The sequence below is a fragment of the Penicillium taxi genome (genome assembly GCF_028828555.1).
Source record: "Penicillium taxi strain IBT 34144 chromosome Unknown utg000002l_segment0_segment0, whole genome shotgun sequence".
Taxonomy (NCBI): domain Eukaryota; kingdom Fungi; phylum Ascomycota; class Eurotiomycetes; order Eurotiales; family Aspergillaceae; genus Penicillium; species Penicillium taxi.
The window spans coordinates 961,885-979,011 of NW_026643204.1; the positions used below are offsets into that span (position 1 = coordinate 961,885).

General features: G+C 48.4%; 8 protein-coding genes across 8 annotated transcripts; 5 read left to right on the forward strand and 3 right to left on the reverse strand.

Annotated features, from left to right (window-relative positions):
- Positions 1-76: 76 nt before the first annotated feature.
- N7495_002292 (aminotransferase-like domain-containing protein) lies at positions 77-1,546 on the forward strand (the record flags this gene model as incomplete). The annotated part of the gene is made up of 3 exons (XM_057204961.1): positions 77-553; positions 614-999; positions 1,096-1,546. 3 exons carry the CDS (start codon positions 77-79, stop codon positions 1,544-1,546), a joined length of 1,314 nt encoding a protein of 437 aa, XP_057065568.1.
- Positions 1,547-2,779: 1,233 nt separating this feature from the next.
- Positions 2,780-5,986, forward strand: N7495_002293 (Exo-1-3-beta-D-glucanase; the record flags this gene model as incomplete). The annotated part of the gene is made up of 2 exons (XM_057204962.1): positions 2,780-2,996; positions 3,045-5,986. 2 exons carry the CDS (start codon positions 2,780-2,782, stop codon positions 5,984-5,986), a joined length of 3,159 nt encoding a protein of 1,052 aa, XP_057065569.1.
- Positions 5,987-6,810: 824 nt separating this feature from the next.
- N7495_002294 (uncharacterized protein) lies at positions 6,811-7,125 on the reverse strand (the record flags this gene model as incomplete). The annotated part of the gene is made up of 1 exon (XM_057204963.1): positions 6,811-7,125. The coding sequence occupies one exon, from the start codon at positions 7,123-7,125 to the stop codon at positions 6,811-6,813; it is 315 nt and encodes a 104-aa protein (XP_057065570.1).
- A 130-nt stretch (positions 7,126-7,255) lies between these two features.
- On the forward strand, positions 7,256-7,459 carry N7495_002295 (uncharacterized protein; the record flags this gene model as incomplete). Its single annotated transcript, XM_057204964.1, has 1 exon — positions 7,256-7,459. One exon carries the CDS (start codon positions 7,256-7,258, stop codon positions 7,457-7,459), a length of 204 nt encoding a protein of 67 aa, XP_057065571.1.
- Positions 7,460-8,984: 1,525 nt separating this feature from the next.
- Positions 8,985-10,838, forward strand: N7495_002296 (Zn(II)2Cys6 transcription factor; the record flags this gene model as incomplete). Its single annotated transcript, XM_057204965.1, has 1 exon — positions 8,985-10,838. One exon carries the CDS (start codon positions 8,985-8,987, stop codon positions 10,836-10,838), a length of 1,854 nt encoding a protein of 617 aa, XP_057065572.1.
- A 276-nt stretch (positions 10,839-11,114) lies between these two features.
- Positions 11,115-11,867, reverse strand: N7495_002297 (Short-chain dehydrogenase/reductase SDR; the record flags this gene model as incomplete). Its single annotated transcript, XM_057204966.1, has 2 exons — positions 11,115-11,302; positions 11,369-11,867. The coding sequence occupies 2 exons, from the start codon at positions 11,865-11,867 to the stop codon at positions 11,115-11,117; spliced, it is 687 nt and encodes a 228-aa protein (XP_057065573.1).
- A 1,678-nt stretch (positions 11,868-13,545) lies between these two features.
- Positions 13,546-14,967, reverse strand: N7495_002298 (cation diffusion facilitator family transporter; the record flags this gene model as incomplete). Its single annotated transcript, XM_057204967.1, has 1 exon — positions 13,546-14,967. The coding sequence occupies one exon, from the start codon at positions 14,965-14,967 to the stop codon at positions 13,546-13,548; it is 1,422 nt and encodes a 473-aa protein (XP_057065574.1).
- Positions 14,968-15,732: 765 nt separating this feature from the next.
- On the forward strand, positions 15,733-16,792 carry rpl17 (60S ribosomal protein uL22; the record flags this gene model as incomplete). Its single annotated transcript, XM_057204968.1, has 4 exons — positions 15,733-15,735; positions 15,912-16,125; positions 16,404-16,591; positions 16,646-16,792. 4 exons carry the CDS (start codon positions 15,733-15,735, stop codon positions 16,790-16,792), a joined length of 552 nt encoding a protein of 183 aa, XP_057065575.1.
- Between the last annotated feature and the right edge of the window lie 335 nt (positions 16,793-17,127).

A 17,127-nucleotide genomic window follows, 5' to 3' on the forward strand; every position in this document is an offset into this window, starting at 1 on the left:
CGATATAGTACTGTAAGCAACTGACCTACCACATCCTAAAGAAACCTATACTTACTCAACCTTGGAATCCTCTACCATGGATCTGCCCGAAAACATAGATCTCTTGCGCGGCTGGCCGAACTACGCGCTTCTCCCCACCGCAGATCTTCTCCGCTCCGCCACCACAGCGTTGACCACCCCCTCTATTGCTGCCGATGGGTTGGCATATGGCCCTGACGAGGGCTATGAACCCCTACGTGTCCACATAGCCCAGTGGCTGGAATCATTCTACCGCCCAACAGGCCGCATTACCTCCAGCCGCATCTGTATCACGGGCGGTGCGAGCCAGAACCTCGCCATTGTGCTACAGGTCTTTACAGACCCGGTGTACACGCGGAATGTCTGGATGGTCGATCCAACCTATCACCTGGCATGCCGGATGATGGACGATGCTGGCTTCGCGGGACGAGCACGTGCAGTACCGGAGGATGGCGAGGGAATTGATCTGAAATTCCTGGAACGGGGATTGGAAGCGTCAGAGCGGGAGGCCATAGACGCAGGGAATGTAGAACCGGTATGAATCAGTACTCAGTCACGAGCACCGCTGTTGAGACATAGGGCTAACTCGTGTCAGAAACTCAAGCCCGCACGGCCCTGGCGTAAGATTTACAAGCATGTCATTTATTGCGTGCCCACTTTTGCAAATCCATCTGGGAAAATCATGTCTCTTGGCCATCGTGAGCAGCTGGTGCGATTGGCTCGCAAATACGACGCGCTCTTGGTTACGGACGATGTTTATGATTTTCTCCAGTGGTCGTCAACGACTGATGGTGAACTCAAAGACCCTGATCTCGCATTTGTCCCCCGTTTGGTTGATGTGGATAGGTACCTTGATGGTGGGCCGTTAGACGATTGGGGCCACACATTAAGCAACGGCAGCTTCAGTAAATTAATTGGACCCGGGGCCCGCACTGGATGGGCCGAAGCATCCGACAAGATTGCATATGGATTGTCTCAAGCGTAAGTTCGGTGTCTTTTGGTTTTCCTCAATTTTCTTTTCCATCAATGGGAAAAAAAACAAACGCGTGTATGCTGATGCGATGGTTGAGGTGGCAGTGGATCGTCTCGCTCGGGTGGAGCACCGTCGCAACTCGCGTCAACTGTTGTTGACCAGCTTTTTCCAGACTTTTTGCCTCAGTATCTTCGACATAAACTACAGCCGGCATATGCCGAGCGGTATCATGCCATAATGGCAGCCATTCAGAAGTATCTTGTCCCGCTCGGTGCCAGTGCCGACGCACCCTCGGCGACCGTTGCAGGCGGGTATTTCATATGGATCACTCTGCCGTCTCCCATTCTTGCAGCCGATGTGGTCAAGCGAGCGCGGGATGAAGAAAATCTCACATTAGGATCTGGCACCGTTTTCCAGGTTGCTGCGGATCTGCAGCTGGCGACCAATCGGTTTCAAGATAGCCTTCGTCTGTGCTTTGCCTGGGAAGAACCGGGTAACCTCACTGAGGGAGTGCGTAGGTTTGGCCGCGTGCTCGCGAGGCTGATTCATACCTAATGCAGTCCTTTTATTGAGTTGGATTAAGAGAACGCGCGGCAGAACAGGGGCATAGAAGTGGTGACTATCAGGTGGGTCGCGATGGATTGAATTGGTTCCACAAATTTTCATTGATTCAAGTGGAGTTATGGGTAAGGTAAAGTTGATTCTGGAGCCTATGTCTATGTGCTGTACTACTGCATATACCAGAGGATCGTTGATTACTGCGGAAAAATAGACCCATTTGATCTGGAGAAGAATCGCTGCTAACCTACGGGGGTTGTAAGAGTCTATTGCAAGGGGGAAGGGATTCAGTAGTGACTTAGTCAGCGGGTCGGGAGGATTTATCCGGTCTGTGCTGTTTACCCTTGATAGCCATACTTGGAAGGGTCAAGAATGTTCACAACAAACTCTCCCAGACAACCCACACTTTCTCAAAACACTTGATCCAAAGCTTGGAACAGGAAAGGAAAGAATGGGGTCTACATGACAGGGACACCTCTACTACCATAGAGGTCCCCCTTCAAAGGCTTTCAAGGTTTTGCTCAAGATGAGTGGAATGGAGGGACGTACCTTGTTAGCATTTTTAAATTTCCAGTATATTATCAAGTAGAGCCCTGATCCAGCTTAGATCTTCCTTTGACTTGTCTCTGGTCCTGGTACTTCCTTCCACATCATTGAAGTGTACATATTGTACGTCTCCAAAAAGTGGAAAGGATCCCCTTACCATTTAAGTCAATCTGCAACACTTGGTCTCCAGGTCAATCAACTTAAAGAGTTGGCGCCAATTTGAAACAGATTTCGCACTTGAAACGACCAGGAACACAATAGTGATTGGGTGCTTGAGTGGGTGGATTAAAGCGCGGACCCAACTGATTGGGTGTTGACCTGAGCTGCCGGTCCCAATTAATTAGACGTGGTTAGTAACTTCTTCTCCTGAATATTCACCTTGATAGCGCTTTTCTTTTCTTTTTCTTTGACCTTTTTCATTTTCATTTTGATTTCTTCACCTGTCCTGGTCATTCTTTTTGTCTTTTTCATTCATTCACTTTTTGCAATTGTGTTGGGCAGTGGCGGTCTATAGACGCACCTTCTCATTTCCATTCACTTTTATACTTCGACTTCGAGTTCAACAACACTGACCCAACTGTCTTCAGTGCTGGCTACTGAAGTTTCTCTTCAAGTCTTTTTTTCCTCATAATTATTCGCTGCAGGACCAGCGACTTGAAAAAAGCCATATTACAATCCTTTATGATGCGTTTCCTTGCCCAGATCACTGCCCTGCTGGGCTTGACCACCGCCCTGGTTGGCGCTGTTCCAATGACTCCAGCCTCTAGGGGACTGCAAATGTCAGACAAACGAGCTTCATCAAGCTATTGGTTGGCAAATGTGGATCACCAAGGCACAATCCCTTTTGGAGGCAGCAGTGATTATAAAATCTTTCGAAACGTGAAGGACTACGGTGCTACAGGTAAGTGAATTTCCTCTCGTCTTCTTGTTCATGCTAACAATTTCTCAGGTGATGGTTCCACTGATGATACTGCTGCCATCAACAAGGCTATCTCGTCTGGCGGTCGCTGTGGTAAGGGCTGTGACTCGTCAACCACTACCCCGGCCTTAGTCTACTTCCCCCCTGGTACCTATGTTGTTTCCAAGCCGATCGTTCAGTACTATTACACCCAGATCGTCGGTGACGCTGTTGATCTGCCCATTATCAAGGCCGCTGCAGCCTTCTCTGGTATGGCCGTGATCGATGCTGACCCCTACGAGGACAACGGTGACAACTGGTACACCAACCAGAACAATTTCTATCGCTCTATCCGTAACTTGGTCATTGATTTGACAGCCATGCCCCAAGGCTCTGGTGCTGGTATCCATTGGCAAGTCGGCCAAGCCACTAGCTTGCAGAACATCCGCTTCGAGATGATCAAAGGCGGTGGTACTGCCAACAAGCAGCAGGGTATTTTCATGGACAACGGCTCTGGTGGCTTCATGTCTGATCTCACTTTCAACGGTGGTAACTACGGAATGTTCCTTGGTAACCAGCAGTTCACTACTCGTGGTCTCACTTTTAATGACTGCAACACTGCCATATTCATGAACTGGAATTGGGCCTGGACCTTCAAGTCCGTAACAATCAACAACTGTGACGTCGGTCTTAACATGTCTACTTCTCCGTCCAACCAGACTGTCGGCTCGGTGATGTTCCTCGACAGCACTCTGACAAACACCCCCATTGGTATTGTTACTGCCTGGGACAAGGACAGTATTCCTGTCGGTGGTGGTACCCTGGTTTTGGAAAATGTGGACTTCTCTGGCTCGAAGATCGCTGTGAGTGGCGTTGATGGCAGTACTATACTGGCTGGAGGCTCCACCGTGAAGAACTTCGTTCAGGGTAACACTTATACTCCTTCAGCTAGTCTCAGCAAGCGCGCTCTCCGCGCTGGTGAGACCGACCAGTCCGATGAGGATGTCGTTACCGTCGTCCAGACTGTCTTCCAGACTGTCCTGGCTTGCTCGGCCAGTTATGACTCCGGCTCTCTCGCCACTAACCCCGCCTTGGCCCCTGTGAACAGCCCTGCTTCCAGTAACATTGCTCTCCCGACAGGTGACGCGCCAGTTCCCCAACAAACCCTTGGATCGAGCAGCTCGTTTGCGTTCAGCAACACTGTTCTGCCCTCTCTCCCGGGTAGTCCTTCTCGTGGGGCTGCTATTCCCACACTCTCCGGCCTCCCTGGCTTTGACAACAGCTGGCTCAGCATGTTTGAGTCATCTGATCTGCCATTTGACTCGACTGTGTTCCCTGACCTTGATACCTCCGATGCCGCCACTCCCACTCCCACGCCCGACTATTCTACTTCTGACGATGTGGCCTCTGATGTTCCTGTCACCACTTCTGATGATGTCGCTTCTGAAGTTCCCACCATCACCCCCAACACTTCTGAGTCTGACGTCGTCACCCCTGTTCCCGTTGTGTCCACCCCCAGTGAGATTCCCGTTGTTGGTACCTCAACCGTCGTCACTTCACAGCCCTCTGTCGTTCCAGGTTCTGCATCTACTGCACAATCCGTTGTTGCATCTACTCCACAATCTGTTGTTGCATCTACTGCACAATCCGTTGTTGCAACTGATTCCTCGACCGTTGCTTCTTCCCAGGCTTCTATCGCTTCAAGCTCCGCATCAAGCTCTGTATCCAAAGGTAGCAGCACTGGCACTTGCGGTTCTAGCCAAGCTGTTGAGTCTGCCCGTACTCAGAAGGTCATCTCCTCCTCATCTATGCCCAGTAACCTTCTCTCCGGCGGTGCAGTGTTCGAGCGCTCTAAGCCCCTCTATGAGAAGCTCGCTGCTTCCTCCTTCATCAGCGTTAAGTCGGGCGGTGCAAAGGGTGACGGTACCACTGATGACACTGCTGCTCTCCAGAAGATATTGGACAGCGCCGGCGCTGACGACGTTGTTTACTTTGACCACGGTGCCTACGTGATCACCTCCACTCTCAAGATCCCCAAGGATATCAAGATCACCGGTGAGATCTGGCCTATGATAATGGCCCATGGCAGCAAGTTCGCTGATGAGAACAACCCTATCCCGGCTGTGCAAGTCGGCCAGAAGGGCGAGACTGGGTCTGTCGAGTTGAGTGACCTTATCATTACCACCAAGGGCCCTGCTCCTGGTGCCATCCTCATGGAATGGAATGTCGCAGGCTCTTCTCAAGGGTCAGCTGGTATGTGGGACGTCCATTTCCGTCTCGGAGGATTCACTGGCTCTGAGATGCAGAGCGACACCTGCCCCAAGACTCCTACTGTCACAACCACCCCTAAAGACGAGTGCAAGGCTGCTTTCCTGCTCCTGCACATCACCGAGAATGGCAGTGCTTACATCGAAAACTCCTGGCTGTGGACCGCCGACCACGAGCTTGACCTGTCAGATCACAACCAGATCAACGTGTTCACCGGCCGTGGTGCACTTATCGAGTCGAAGGGCCCGGTCTGGCTGTGGGGTACATCCTCCGAGCACCACCAGCTCTACAACTACCAGGTCTCGAATGCAAAGAACGTCTTCATGGGTCTGATACAGTCCGAGACTCCATACTACCAGTCCAACCCTAGCGCCTTGACCCCCTTTACCCCACAAAGCGCCTGGAACGACCCCGACTTCTCAACCTGCACCACAGCCTCCTGCCGCAAGTCATGGGGTCTGCGTGTCCTTGAATCCTCAGACCTCTTCGTCTATGGTGCTGGTCTGTACAGTTTCTTTGAAAACTACGCCCAGACATGTCTCAACTCCGAGGACTGCCAGGAGAACATGGTCGAAGTCGACTGCTCGGACGTCCATCTTTACGGTCTTAGCACCAAGGCTGCTGTCAACATGGTCACTTCCTCTGGCGGTCAAAGCCTTGTACCTCAGAAGCCTAACAAGAGCAACTTCTGTTCTACAATTGCTCTCTTCGAGCAGACTGTCTAAGTATTGTTTTGCCCTGTATGAACTCTTGCACCTTATTTAGATCTAGATCTTGAATCCTTCCTTCAGTTAATGATATCTTTGAGTCGCCTGTGTATTACTTCCTCGTCTTCCCTTTTTGGGTATAGTAAATTCCGGTCAGAGAGAGCACTAGGTGAAGTAGACTTCAAAACTTCCTTTTGAGGATTTACTTTGTCACCTCAGCTCCAAGGTTATGGAATAGCTCCAGACCAAATCCCAAACCGACTGCATATCCTGGCAAGTAGTGGCTATCAAAGTGTATAAGCCATAAGAGACATATGGAGTCAATATGTAGCTTATACTTGGAAGTGTGGTTAATCATGGTTATAAGGATTAAAATGGTCCAATGTTTCATTCCCACCACCCTGGACGAACTAACCCGAACCGGTACAGATGTTTCCTGGCGATAAGGTGCATATTCACCAGGTTGGCGGTTCGAGACATTCTTCTGTAAAATTGAAAACTGTCATACGAGTTTTATCCCCTTGACTGTTGAAATCGCAGTCATTAGCGCCTTGGTGAAAACTGAAATCTACGGTATTTTTTTTGTTATGTTATTACCACGCCGAAGCTAGGCTTGCATAGCCTTAGATCTATTATATATTTACATTTTCTTCCGCTAAAGGCTGGCGTAAAGCATGAAAATGATTCCAGTAAGGCCTTAAATCAGGCCCACATAAAGGAATTTTACAGGCTTTACATCCCAATACGTTCGGAATGGCTTAAGAGTGCCTCCCTGAGCCTTTACCTTCCGGCCTTGTTGGGCGAAGAATTTACAGGCTCTTTGGCCCTGTATCGTTTCAAGCTCATGGCTGACTCTGACTCTGACTCTCACTCTGACTCTGACTCTCACTCTGACTCTGACTCTCACTCTGACTCTGACTCTCACTCTGACTCTGACTCTCACTCTGACTCTGACTCTCACTCTGACTCTGACTCTCACTCTGACTCTGACTCTCACTCTGACTCTGACTCTCACTCTGACTCTGACTCTCACTCTGACTGAGATCTATATTTCTAAGGAAAACAGTAAAAGATTGGCCACCGAGAGCGTAGAGTCTTTCGATGCGTCTTATAACTTGCGCGGAGTTGATTTGTCCGATCAACAGCTCCCATCTCATGATGGCAATCATTGATTAAACATGGGATAGGGAGCTCTTTTATAGTAAGAACCTTTCAAAGGCTCTCGGGCAATTTTGGCGCTAGTAGACGTCTTTGCTGGTCGTTTTCGAAGATGTCTGATCCAATCTGATGTCAGAGTCAGAGTCAGAGTTAGAGTCAGAGTCAGAGTTAGAGTCAGAGTCAGAGTTAGAGTCAGAGTCAGAGTTAGAGTCAGAGTCAGAGTTAGAGTCAGAGTCAGAGTTAGAGTCAGAGTCAGAGTTAGAGTCAGAGTCAGAGTTAGAGTCAGAGTCAGAGTCAGAGTCAGAGTCAGAGTTAGGGTCAGAGCCAATATAGAAAGAGAGATCTTACCATAGAGCCTGTCATAGTCAGGTTTGAAAGCTTTTTTTTTTTACCTCCACTAGAGACTTCTGCCGGCTTGCCAAAATCCAATATAAAGTGTATCGCTGATCAGCTATAGTAAATAGCTTATAGCCCTGCAGAATTGGTTTATTTGGCATCTTGAATGTGTGCTGGGAACGTCCAAAGCCAAGACATAGATTCGTCGACAGCAACTGCACTTGATGGTTCCCAATATTTTAAACATTCATCTCGAATCTTAGAACCGAATGGCTCTAGCTTCTACCACCACATCTGATTTGGCTTAGGATGTAGTCGTAAAGCCTCTTTGGCAACAGCCTTAGGACCAGGATCAGAAACATGGAAAAACCGCTTAATTTGTTGAAAACGTTGTGATCCCATATATTTTGGAGATAGTTGGTATGGCGATGTCTTTGACCAATACATCTCTGCTTGTGGAGCATGAAAGATACCCATGTATATCCAAATCGCAATAAATAGCTTAATCTCAGAGGGTGTAGTATTAGACCAAGGCCTACCAGAAGAACCAGCACCCTTTAGATTTGCATATCTATTGTTATTTAGAGACAGTAAGGTAAATAACGCGTCAGTAAAGAATAGGGAGAAGAAACCAAGAGGAGTCGTTGTCTTTTGGTCTTATTTAAATTGATGTTTGGAGAATAAGGCTCTGAAGGCATTTCAAGAGGCTCAAAAAACGCGTTTTCAGGAAGCATATCAGCCAATAATTTTGGCTCTTCTGTAGGCTCTAGTTTAGGCGACAGAATAGGCGACCCAGCTACAGATGAGCTAAGGATTATGTCGTCCATATCCATCATGGAAATACTGGAAAACGCGTCTCAAAAACACGTAAATAGAGAGTGGAGCAGAGAATGTGGTAAATAAACACATTATTTATGCGTGTTCTTTAGTTAGTTCAAGATAGCTTAGTAATGTATGATAGCCAATTATAGCTTCAGGTTTCGCCAAGGCGCTAATGACTGCGATTTCAACAGTGAAGAGGATAAAACTCGGAGTATGTAGAGAGGGCAAGCAGACGACGCTGATAGTTTGCGCATTAATAATCAGCCCACGCCGCGCGGGCCCCACTTTGATAGATTTGAATGCTTCCAAAAGAAAGCATACCACAATTACGGGCTCTGATTGGTCCATATGCAGTAAATGGAGGATGTGTGGTCCAGTCGCGGACCTCGGAGAGAAGCATGGTCTGACTTCTGTGATGTCACTGATGTGCCCACCAAAGCAAACAGACTATACCAGACAGCTGACATTTAGAATGAACACACACTTTTTACCAATATCCATTTATTACAGTAGACTGGCTGCCCGACTAAACTAGTCCTTGAAGTTTGAAGTTTGCTTGGATAGTTGGTCCTGCGAGGTACAGTTCCAAGGTTTTCTTGGATATGCTTGAGTCTGACAACCTTGGAATACTAAAGTTCCAGTGGCAATCGATTCTGAGGAATACTCTTTTCGTCAACAGTCGATGAGTGCCTCGATCAAAATGAGCAGTCATGCCGCTACAAGAAAGGCAGCAGGCTGTTGGACCTGCCATCTGAGACGTAAAAAGTGCGACAGGAACCAGCCTATATGCTATGCTTGCTCTGAGCTGCTGATCACCTGCCACTACACCCTCGAGAAGCCAGACTGGGTGGATGGAGGCGAGAAACAGCAGGAGATGAGGGAGCAGCTTAAGCAAGAGGTTAAAGACAAGGCACCGAGTCGCCGCAGCCTTGCATATGCGAAAGCCTTTAATGAGCCCATGTCGGATACAGCACCACTCGGTCGACCGGAAACCGAACTCAGAGCCTTGGATACAGGTAACCCGCCGACAAACCTCTCCCAAGATACACTGAGAATATTTCCAGAGTCACGATATGGAAATGTCTATCCTTCTCCTCTAGGTTTCCCAAGCGTGTCTTCAACAATTTCTTTGACTTCTTCTCATGAACTTCCTTTTCCAGATGAAGATTTGCAACGTGCATCGAATTGGGCTGGTCTCGATCGGGGCCTCGTTGTCTGCTATCTTGATTTCTATTTTCCATTCCTTTCCCCCTTCTACCAGCCCTCCATGCTAGATCGCGGACGGGCATGGATCATCGACTTCATCGCAGACCATCAGGCGATAGAACAAACGATCCTCAGTCTGAGTTCTTTCTTATTCTCACTTGGGCTTGAGACGATAGAAAAACTCGCTCCTGGGAGATGCAAGCGAACCGCCTGGCAGAAACTGCTGAACCATATACAAGGCACATTCGGCCTTCTACGAGAAGAACTGCGGTTTCTTACGGTCGAGGGCGTGTCAAAGCACCTACCGAGGGCTACCCAGATCATGGGCTGTGTCCTATTGCTGCAGCGCTTTGAGACAGCTGTCTCGAGCTTCGAGAATTGCCAGGCACATCTCGACGCTGCCATCGAAATCTTCCAGCAAGCCCTAGAGGGTGGGGATACGGTTGTTTACCACTCGACAGGATATGTATCTAGATTTGCGATGATCATGCAGCAGCTGCGTGGCCACGGCCTGCCCTGGCCGAAACAATTTCCGACTTTTGTGGCTCCAAGCTCGGAGCAGATGGCGTTCCGCTTCTTTTCGGCTCTGCTTCTAGTAGACGATATTATCGCTAGCACCGCTCTTGGAGAGGAGCCCAAACTGTATCGGTACCACGACGGTATCCTAGGCAATGGTCAGTGGCCGACGGAGAAAGACGAAGAGCCACAAATCCGTCTCGAAGATATCATGGGCTGCCAGAATTGGGCAATGGTTGCGGTCGCCAAAATTTCAGCGCTTGACGCGTGGAAGAAGCACCAGAAGGCAATCGCAGCCCTAGACATGATGGAGCTGGTGCTTCGCGCCACGGCCATTAAGAGCATGCTGATGACCAACTTGACCCGCGCGGAAGCCACACCGTCCACAGATAGCCCCTGGGACATATTCACACCCTGTAACGGTCAAGCGTCGATGCTGGCGACCCAGAGTTTGCTAGTTACCCGCATTTGGGCACACGCAGCCGCCCTATACCTGTTGATAGTTGTCTTGGGCTGGCAGCCTTCTAGCTCCGAGATTCGCCACCACGTAACTTGCATCATCCAGCAGCTGATGCAGCGCACGCTGTCCTGGGCGGTGCTACGAACCATCGCATGGCCTTTCTGCGTTGCAGGCTGTCTAGCAGCGCCGGATCAGGAATCACTCTTCCGGAGCATAGTCGAGGGATTGCAGCCGCCGGGCCTACTCGGGCCGCTACAAACAGCCTTGCAAATCATGGAGGATGCGTGGTGTAGCAGGGATTTAATAGATTCTGATACCTGGGACCTTGCAGCATGCTTGCGAAGGCCGGGCCACATTTTACTGTTAATCTAGTGTCCCAGTTGAGGCTACTGCCTACTTGATCACTATATCTTAGGCTACTGTTGAGATATGAGAGGGTAGAAGATCGCTTTTTCCCTTCCTTTTATCCTTACAAAGAATCTGCTCTCTGTCAAGTGCAAACAGATAGCAGAACGTCTATAGGAAGACAAAAAGAGACTACATAATTTGCCCCTCTTGAAACACAACTACCTGCATAATCAAGCTCAAACTGAACGACAAGATACCTCATCTTCCCATATGGCGCAGTGCTTATTTGCTTCCTAGTTCCTAAAACTTGGTGTATCCTTGGCCTTTCACGAACGTAGCGTGCCACGGAATATCATTATCTCCAGTCGCCAGCTGCGCGTAAAACTCAGCGTGAGCATCACCGTCCACGGCCAGGGATTTGCTACTACCGTCAACATTGCGCTCATCGGCATAGAAGAATCTAATTCGAGCGACAATATTAGTGAAGCCTATCAAGAGGCCTGGGGTGTGAACTCACCAGTAGCCCTGCTCCGAGTAGGTGCTGTCTGCCATACTAAGCCAGTACGAAGAAGCCGACTTTCCAACGCCAAGCGTCGTCGTGAAAGGAAATGGGATGATCTTCGTATTCGAAATGTTACCAGTGTAAATGAACACTTTGGTGACATCCTCTGGAAGAGTAGTCCACCCCTCAACCGCCTGCTGGGCAGCGATATATGGGCTGACGGTGTTGACGTTCAGGTCGGAAGCAACGCTCTCTACCGGGATAGAGAGGATCGAGTTTGGGACTGGCGGTGGCGTCAGAGCTGCAGCATTGTATACAACGAGGCCTGGGGACGCGCCGAATGTGGCCTTGACGGCGTCGAATGCCGTCTCGACGGAAGCAGGCTGGGATAGGTCGGCCTTGATAGCGAGGAATCCTTCATGGCTGAGGCTTTCTGTTCCCTTTCTCGAGGCGACAGCGACGGCGTAACCGCTACTGGCGAGCTTTTGAGCCACCGCGCTGCCAATGCGAGGGCCGGCTCCCAGGATGAGTGCAACAGGCTTTGCGGACATTTTGTCTCTTAGAGAGAGATAGAGGTAGAGATAGAGAAGTGATAATTTGATGACCCACTTTTCCCTTTCCCGCTCCCGAACTATAAATACTGTAAGTACGTTAGTTAGTAGTAGACCTAACAAAAAATTACAAATCACGAGCGTCGAATGCGAGAGGCTGCTGGGTATTATGGCCTGCTACCTACTGGTCTGGGCTTATCATCGGATCTGGATCCCTGACGGTATAGGATGGGCTGACACGGAACGCCGTACATGTATAAAACACCTTTATTCTTTTCTTGCCTCAGCAAAGACCTGGGGTATTTTACCAGTACGATATCAAAAAGCCAACATTGGAAGATACTGAGCTCTATAGGGCTCTGGAAACTCAGGACCTTGGAAAAGCCAAGATATATGAGAGGAAAGCAACTACATACGGACTTCAATAGTGTTTTTGTCGAGTTTGTCATATTCTCTATAGAAATACCTATACAGGAGTTGTTTGCATACCTACGAGGAGGCATCCGAGGTGATTTTTGAACAAAATTCATCAAAAATGGATATTTCCTTGATATACCTGTACCTAATAGAGGGTCCTGTGCAAGTGGATAGCAAGAGACCCCTTTGCGGCGACGCTGTCGACCATTTCTGAAAGTTTGTAATAGTCACAGAGAAAACTCATAATCAAACCCACGAAGAAATAAAGCAATATAACATCCAAAACCACAGACTCAAGCCCTATTTCAACACTACTCCAACAAATGCATGAGGTGGTGATCAATCTTCCCCTCTCGTACATATCTGAAAACCTCCATACATGTCACTCGCATACAGACCCCAACGATACAGCAATAATCTCATCTGTTCTTATTCCAAGACTGTGAAAAAGCAATATCATTGGACGTTCCTAGGAGAATGAAGAGGCAATTCGAGTACCTAGGTAGCTTTGATCCGTGGACTTTGGCATGGCCCTCGCTGAAGTTCATACTTTCATGGTTTCATATTACACAAGGCAACCTTGAGACTGCATCTTCCCAGGTTCCTAGTCTTCTCTCCCTGGATATGCTCCAACCTTAGAGGTTCATACATACCAACTCTGGGCTGAGTATATTTCACACAGGAAAGTTCATGTCTTTAATCAACTGCGTCGGATACGATGCGAGTGCTCAGCAGCAGGCTATGATTCGCTACTAATTATGCCATCATAGAAACTACCTTTTTTTTCTTGAATCTGATTGAGCAAAGCATCACGACTGAAAAAGAAAAACAGCTGAAAGAGGCATCAGGGATTAACATTGCTCTTGAGAAGCGGTCATTACTCGAGTTGACGATCTAGCTAGATCCCTGACATGTATCTAGGGGAAGGAAATTTGCTATGGTAGAGCCACACTCTGGGCAGTTGGTCCCATTCTAGAATCCGTAGTTGATTTTGATAAATTGGGTAGAGTTCATTCCAAGTAATATACGATTCTCAGTCTTGGGGGAAGGACCTGAAAAATATTTGCTTTTTCATATCCCATCGATGATAGGAAGACTGGAGGTAAAATGGTATTTCTGGTCTATTAATTCTTAAAAACAAAGCTAGACTGATATATATATATATATATTTTTTTTTGGATTTTCCGCATGGATTCAAATGGCGCTAAAAATGCATATGGACTATAAACGCTGAAAAAGTGACCGAGAGCTCAATAATATCTTACAGCTCCTTTTTCAAGAAATGCTCTGGCTTATGAGTTGTCTCGTAGTCGACGTGCACATAAGCACGCTCCACGTCTGGAAGGGACTCCAACTTGAACTGCAACTCCTCGGCAACGTCATGGGTGGCGCGAAGAGAGTCGTTGGGGTCCATAACAATGTCCACCTCAACGAGGAGACGGGGGCCAGATGTATAGGCCCGGACAGTGTCGATGGCCTTGATAAGTGGAGAGTGCGTCATAGCTGAGTAGATTATTAGCAACATGATCAAAGAACCAAAAGGCCAGGGCAACATACAGATATAAGTGATGAGCTGCTGCATCTTGGCGTCCGCGGTCACACCAATCAGGAGCTGGAACTCGCCATATGCAGAGTGCAGCCACAAAACACTGATAAGAATCGACAGAATAATAGCACCCATCGGATCAATCCACCAGCGAACCCAGCTACCCAGGACAGAAGTCATAGCACCAACGCCGTTGATGATCAAGTCGTTGCGGTGATCTTCCCACAAAATACGAATCTGAGAGACCTGATTGCGCAGTGCGAAGCAGTAGAAGAAAAGAGCGAGCTTGGTGAAAAAGGCGACGGAGACGGCAATGATGGAGGGCAAATGGAAAGAAGCAGTCAGTGTGGTAGAGCCTTCAATGAGCTCACGAATAGAGAAAGCGATGATAATGAATGAGACTGCGGTCATCAAGCAGCAGAAGGTGATGTTACCAGCGGTCTCGATACGAGCCTTGCCAGCAGGGAACTTGCGAGGATCGACACGGTTGACAGCCTTGTTAGATAAAAGCAGAGTGATGTTTGACAGAGGGTCGAAGATAGCGTCAGCCATAGTAGTGAACAGCGACAGAGAACCAGACGAGACAGCGCCGTAGATTTGCACAGCACAAAGGATAATATTGGCAGCGAAACTGGCCCACACGGCGATCTTGTACTTGATACTGTTCTCCTCGTTCAACTCCTTTGCGTCCCGGACATGCTCTTCGACAGGCTTCAACATGCGCTCAATATTCTCGTTCTGGTCTTCGTAGAAGCTTCGCAGTTTGCGCGTGACAAGCGCTTGCTTTCCCTTGTCCAGCAATGTTGGTGTCGCGTCTTGCTTTGTAGCATTGCGCTTTCGCGAAGTATTGGCCTTGATCTGACGAAGTTCCTCCTCAGTCTTCAATTTCGAGGCCAACTTGTACGGGTCGGTCTCGGGAGTGTATTGAGGCGGAGACTGGCCTTCAGCATCAACATCACCACTGTCGTGACGGTGGGTCACAAGCTGGTCAGGCTCCAGGGCAGTGGAGGTGCCCTCGTTGAAAGGTCGTGATGACATTCTATGGGGAAGGGGGGATGAGTGGAGATTGGGGCTGCTATGCAAAGTCTGCAAAGCAATGGGATGGTTAGAGAGACTGTGACGAATGTGGTCCTCCATACTTGCGAATATTTAATATTTAAATGGCTATACGGAGTACAGGAATGAGGATTAAACTAGATGCAAGGAGGCGACCGGTGAGAAGTACTATGTAGACTGCAGGGGTAGCAAATTCAGTCCGCCCCACTTAAGATGTAAGATGTAAGATATCGATTTTAAGCCTTCAATCTGCACATCTATCCTTCTTTCCACGTTTCTAATCGAGCAACTATATTAAATATACTATAGTCTTCCATTTATAAGTAAATATTCACTTACTTTACTTTTATTAACAAGTTCACTTCATGTAAATAGTAGTCTTTTAATCTACCCCGACTCGATAAGGGATTAGCACAGCCACTCAGCTCGACCGCATTGATGTAGGTGGCGATTTATAAGTATCGGTTGTTGGGATAATACTAGCAAAATTGAAGACCATTTAAGTTGTTTTACCAAGTATGACTATTTCTCCTAAACTGCAGAGTACTCAGTATAGTTAAATAAACATGCAGTAACTAAATATTTTACGGAGTAGTTAACTATGTACTCCGTAGGCTCAAGTAAAAAGTGGATCTTAGATATCATTGGTGGGTTAGAAATGGATTCTGCTGACATAATCGATATCCAAAAGAGGCTAGCTTTAGGGCTCGCTTAGGGCCCGCGCGCCAAGAGCGAAAAAAACCGCACCAGACCTGGTGTATTCGATTGTTAGCGGCCGAAGACGAAGAGCGACAACATCATCCCGACACAGAGGACCATCAACTTCCCCTCACCAACTCCTTCAAGATGGTGAGTCCTACATATTCCAAATCTCAAGCTCGTCAAAAACAATGATCTCGAGTCCATACCCTGCCCAATTTCGCTTTCCCGATCGGATATCGGCCGTATTCGATCATCTCATATCGACCTCAACATCAACCTCAAAATTCAACTATGATTACTGACGAGTACGTCTATATCTACAGGTCCGTTACGCCGCCCAGGAGATCCCCAACGAGAAGAGCGCTCGCGCTCGGGGCTCTTACCTCCGTGTCAGCTTCAAGAACACCCGTGAGACCGCTCAGGCCATCAACGGCATGAAGTTGACCAAGGCTCTGTCCTACCTCGACAACGTCACCAAGAAGACCATGGCTATCCCCATGCGCCGGTACGCCGGTTCTACCGGTCGCACTGCACAGGGTGAGTGCCTTGAATTGATTTTTTTTTTTTCCTTCTATACTCTGCTGGATTGGAATGTGGCAATGGTGTCGGTCAAGAAGGGAAGGGAGACCAGGGGAAATCGACACAAGGGAGAAAATGATGAGATCTACGACAATTCCGGATTCCCAGGAGATAGAATACCTGACTGGGGAATGGAGATTTGCCGTGTGATTTGAGGATGGACCACCGTTGCCGCAAGAAAATTTAGTGTGGGACTTGGCACAAATGAGCACCGGCTAACACAATTGATTGCATAGGCAAGCAGTTTGGTGTCTCCAAGGCCCGCTGGCCCGTTAAGTCTGCCGAGTTCCTCATCGACCTCCTGAAGAACGCTGAGGCCAACGCCGATACCAAGGGTCTCGACACCGGCAACCTGATTGTCAAGCGCATCCAGGTTAACCAGGCTCCCAAGGGCCGCCGCCGCACTTACCGTGCCCACGGTCGTGTATGTCTTCTCTATTAACCGAACAGAAACTCCAGGTGCTAATAATCTACATAGATCAACCCCTACATGACCAACCCCTGCCACATTGAGCTCATCCTTACTGAGGCCAACGAGGAGGTCAAGAAGGCCCCCGAGACCGCCGTCGTCCGTCTTAGCTCTCGCCAGCGCGGTGCTCAACTCCGTCGTGCCATCCAGGCATAAATGCATTGGGGAAGAGAATGATGTGTGGTCAAGGAAAAGGAAAGTGAACGGGTTGGCCGGAGTTCTTGCGCTTCTGTATGTTGGAACGGAAATGATACACCGGATCATACAAGATTTTTAAGGTCACCAACTCTCGGAGGAGAACCAAATAAAAAGTTTAAACAGCGCGGCTCTCGTGGATCTTAAAGATGTTTTTTTTCATAAGATTATCTGTATTGGTTGAATCATGAACGTGGTTCTTCTCCCGTGGCTTTGGCTGATCTTGTTTGAGATGGTGCTTCTGTTGACCTTGATATCTGCAAGGTGAGAATGATGGTGCGACTCGCTGAAATAAT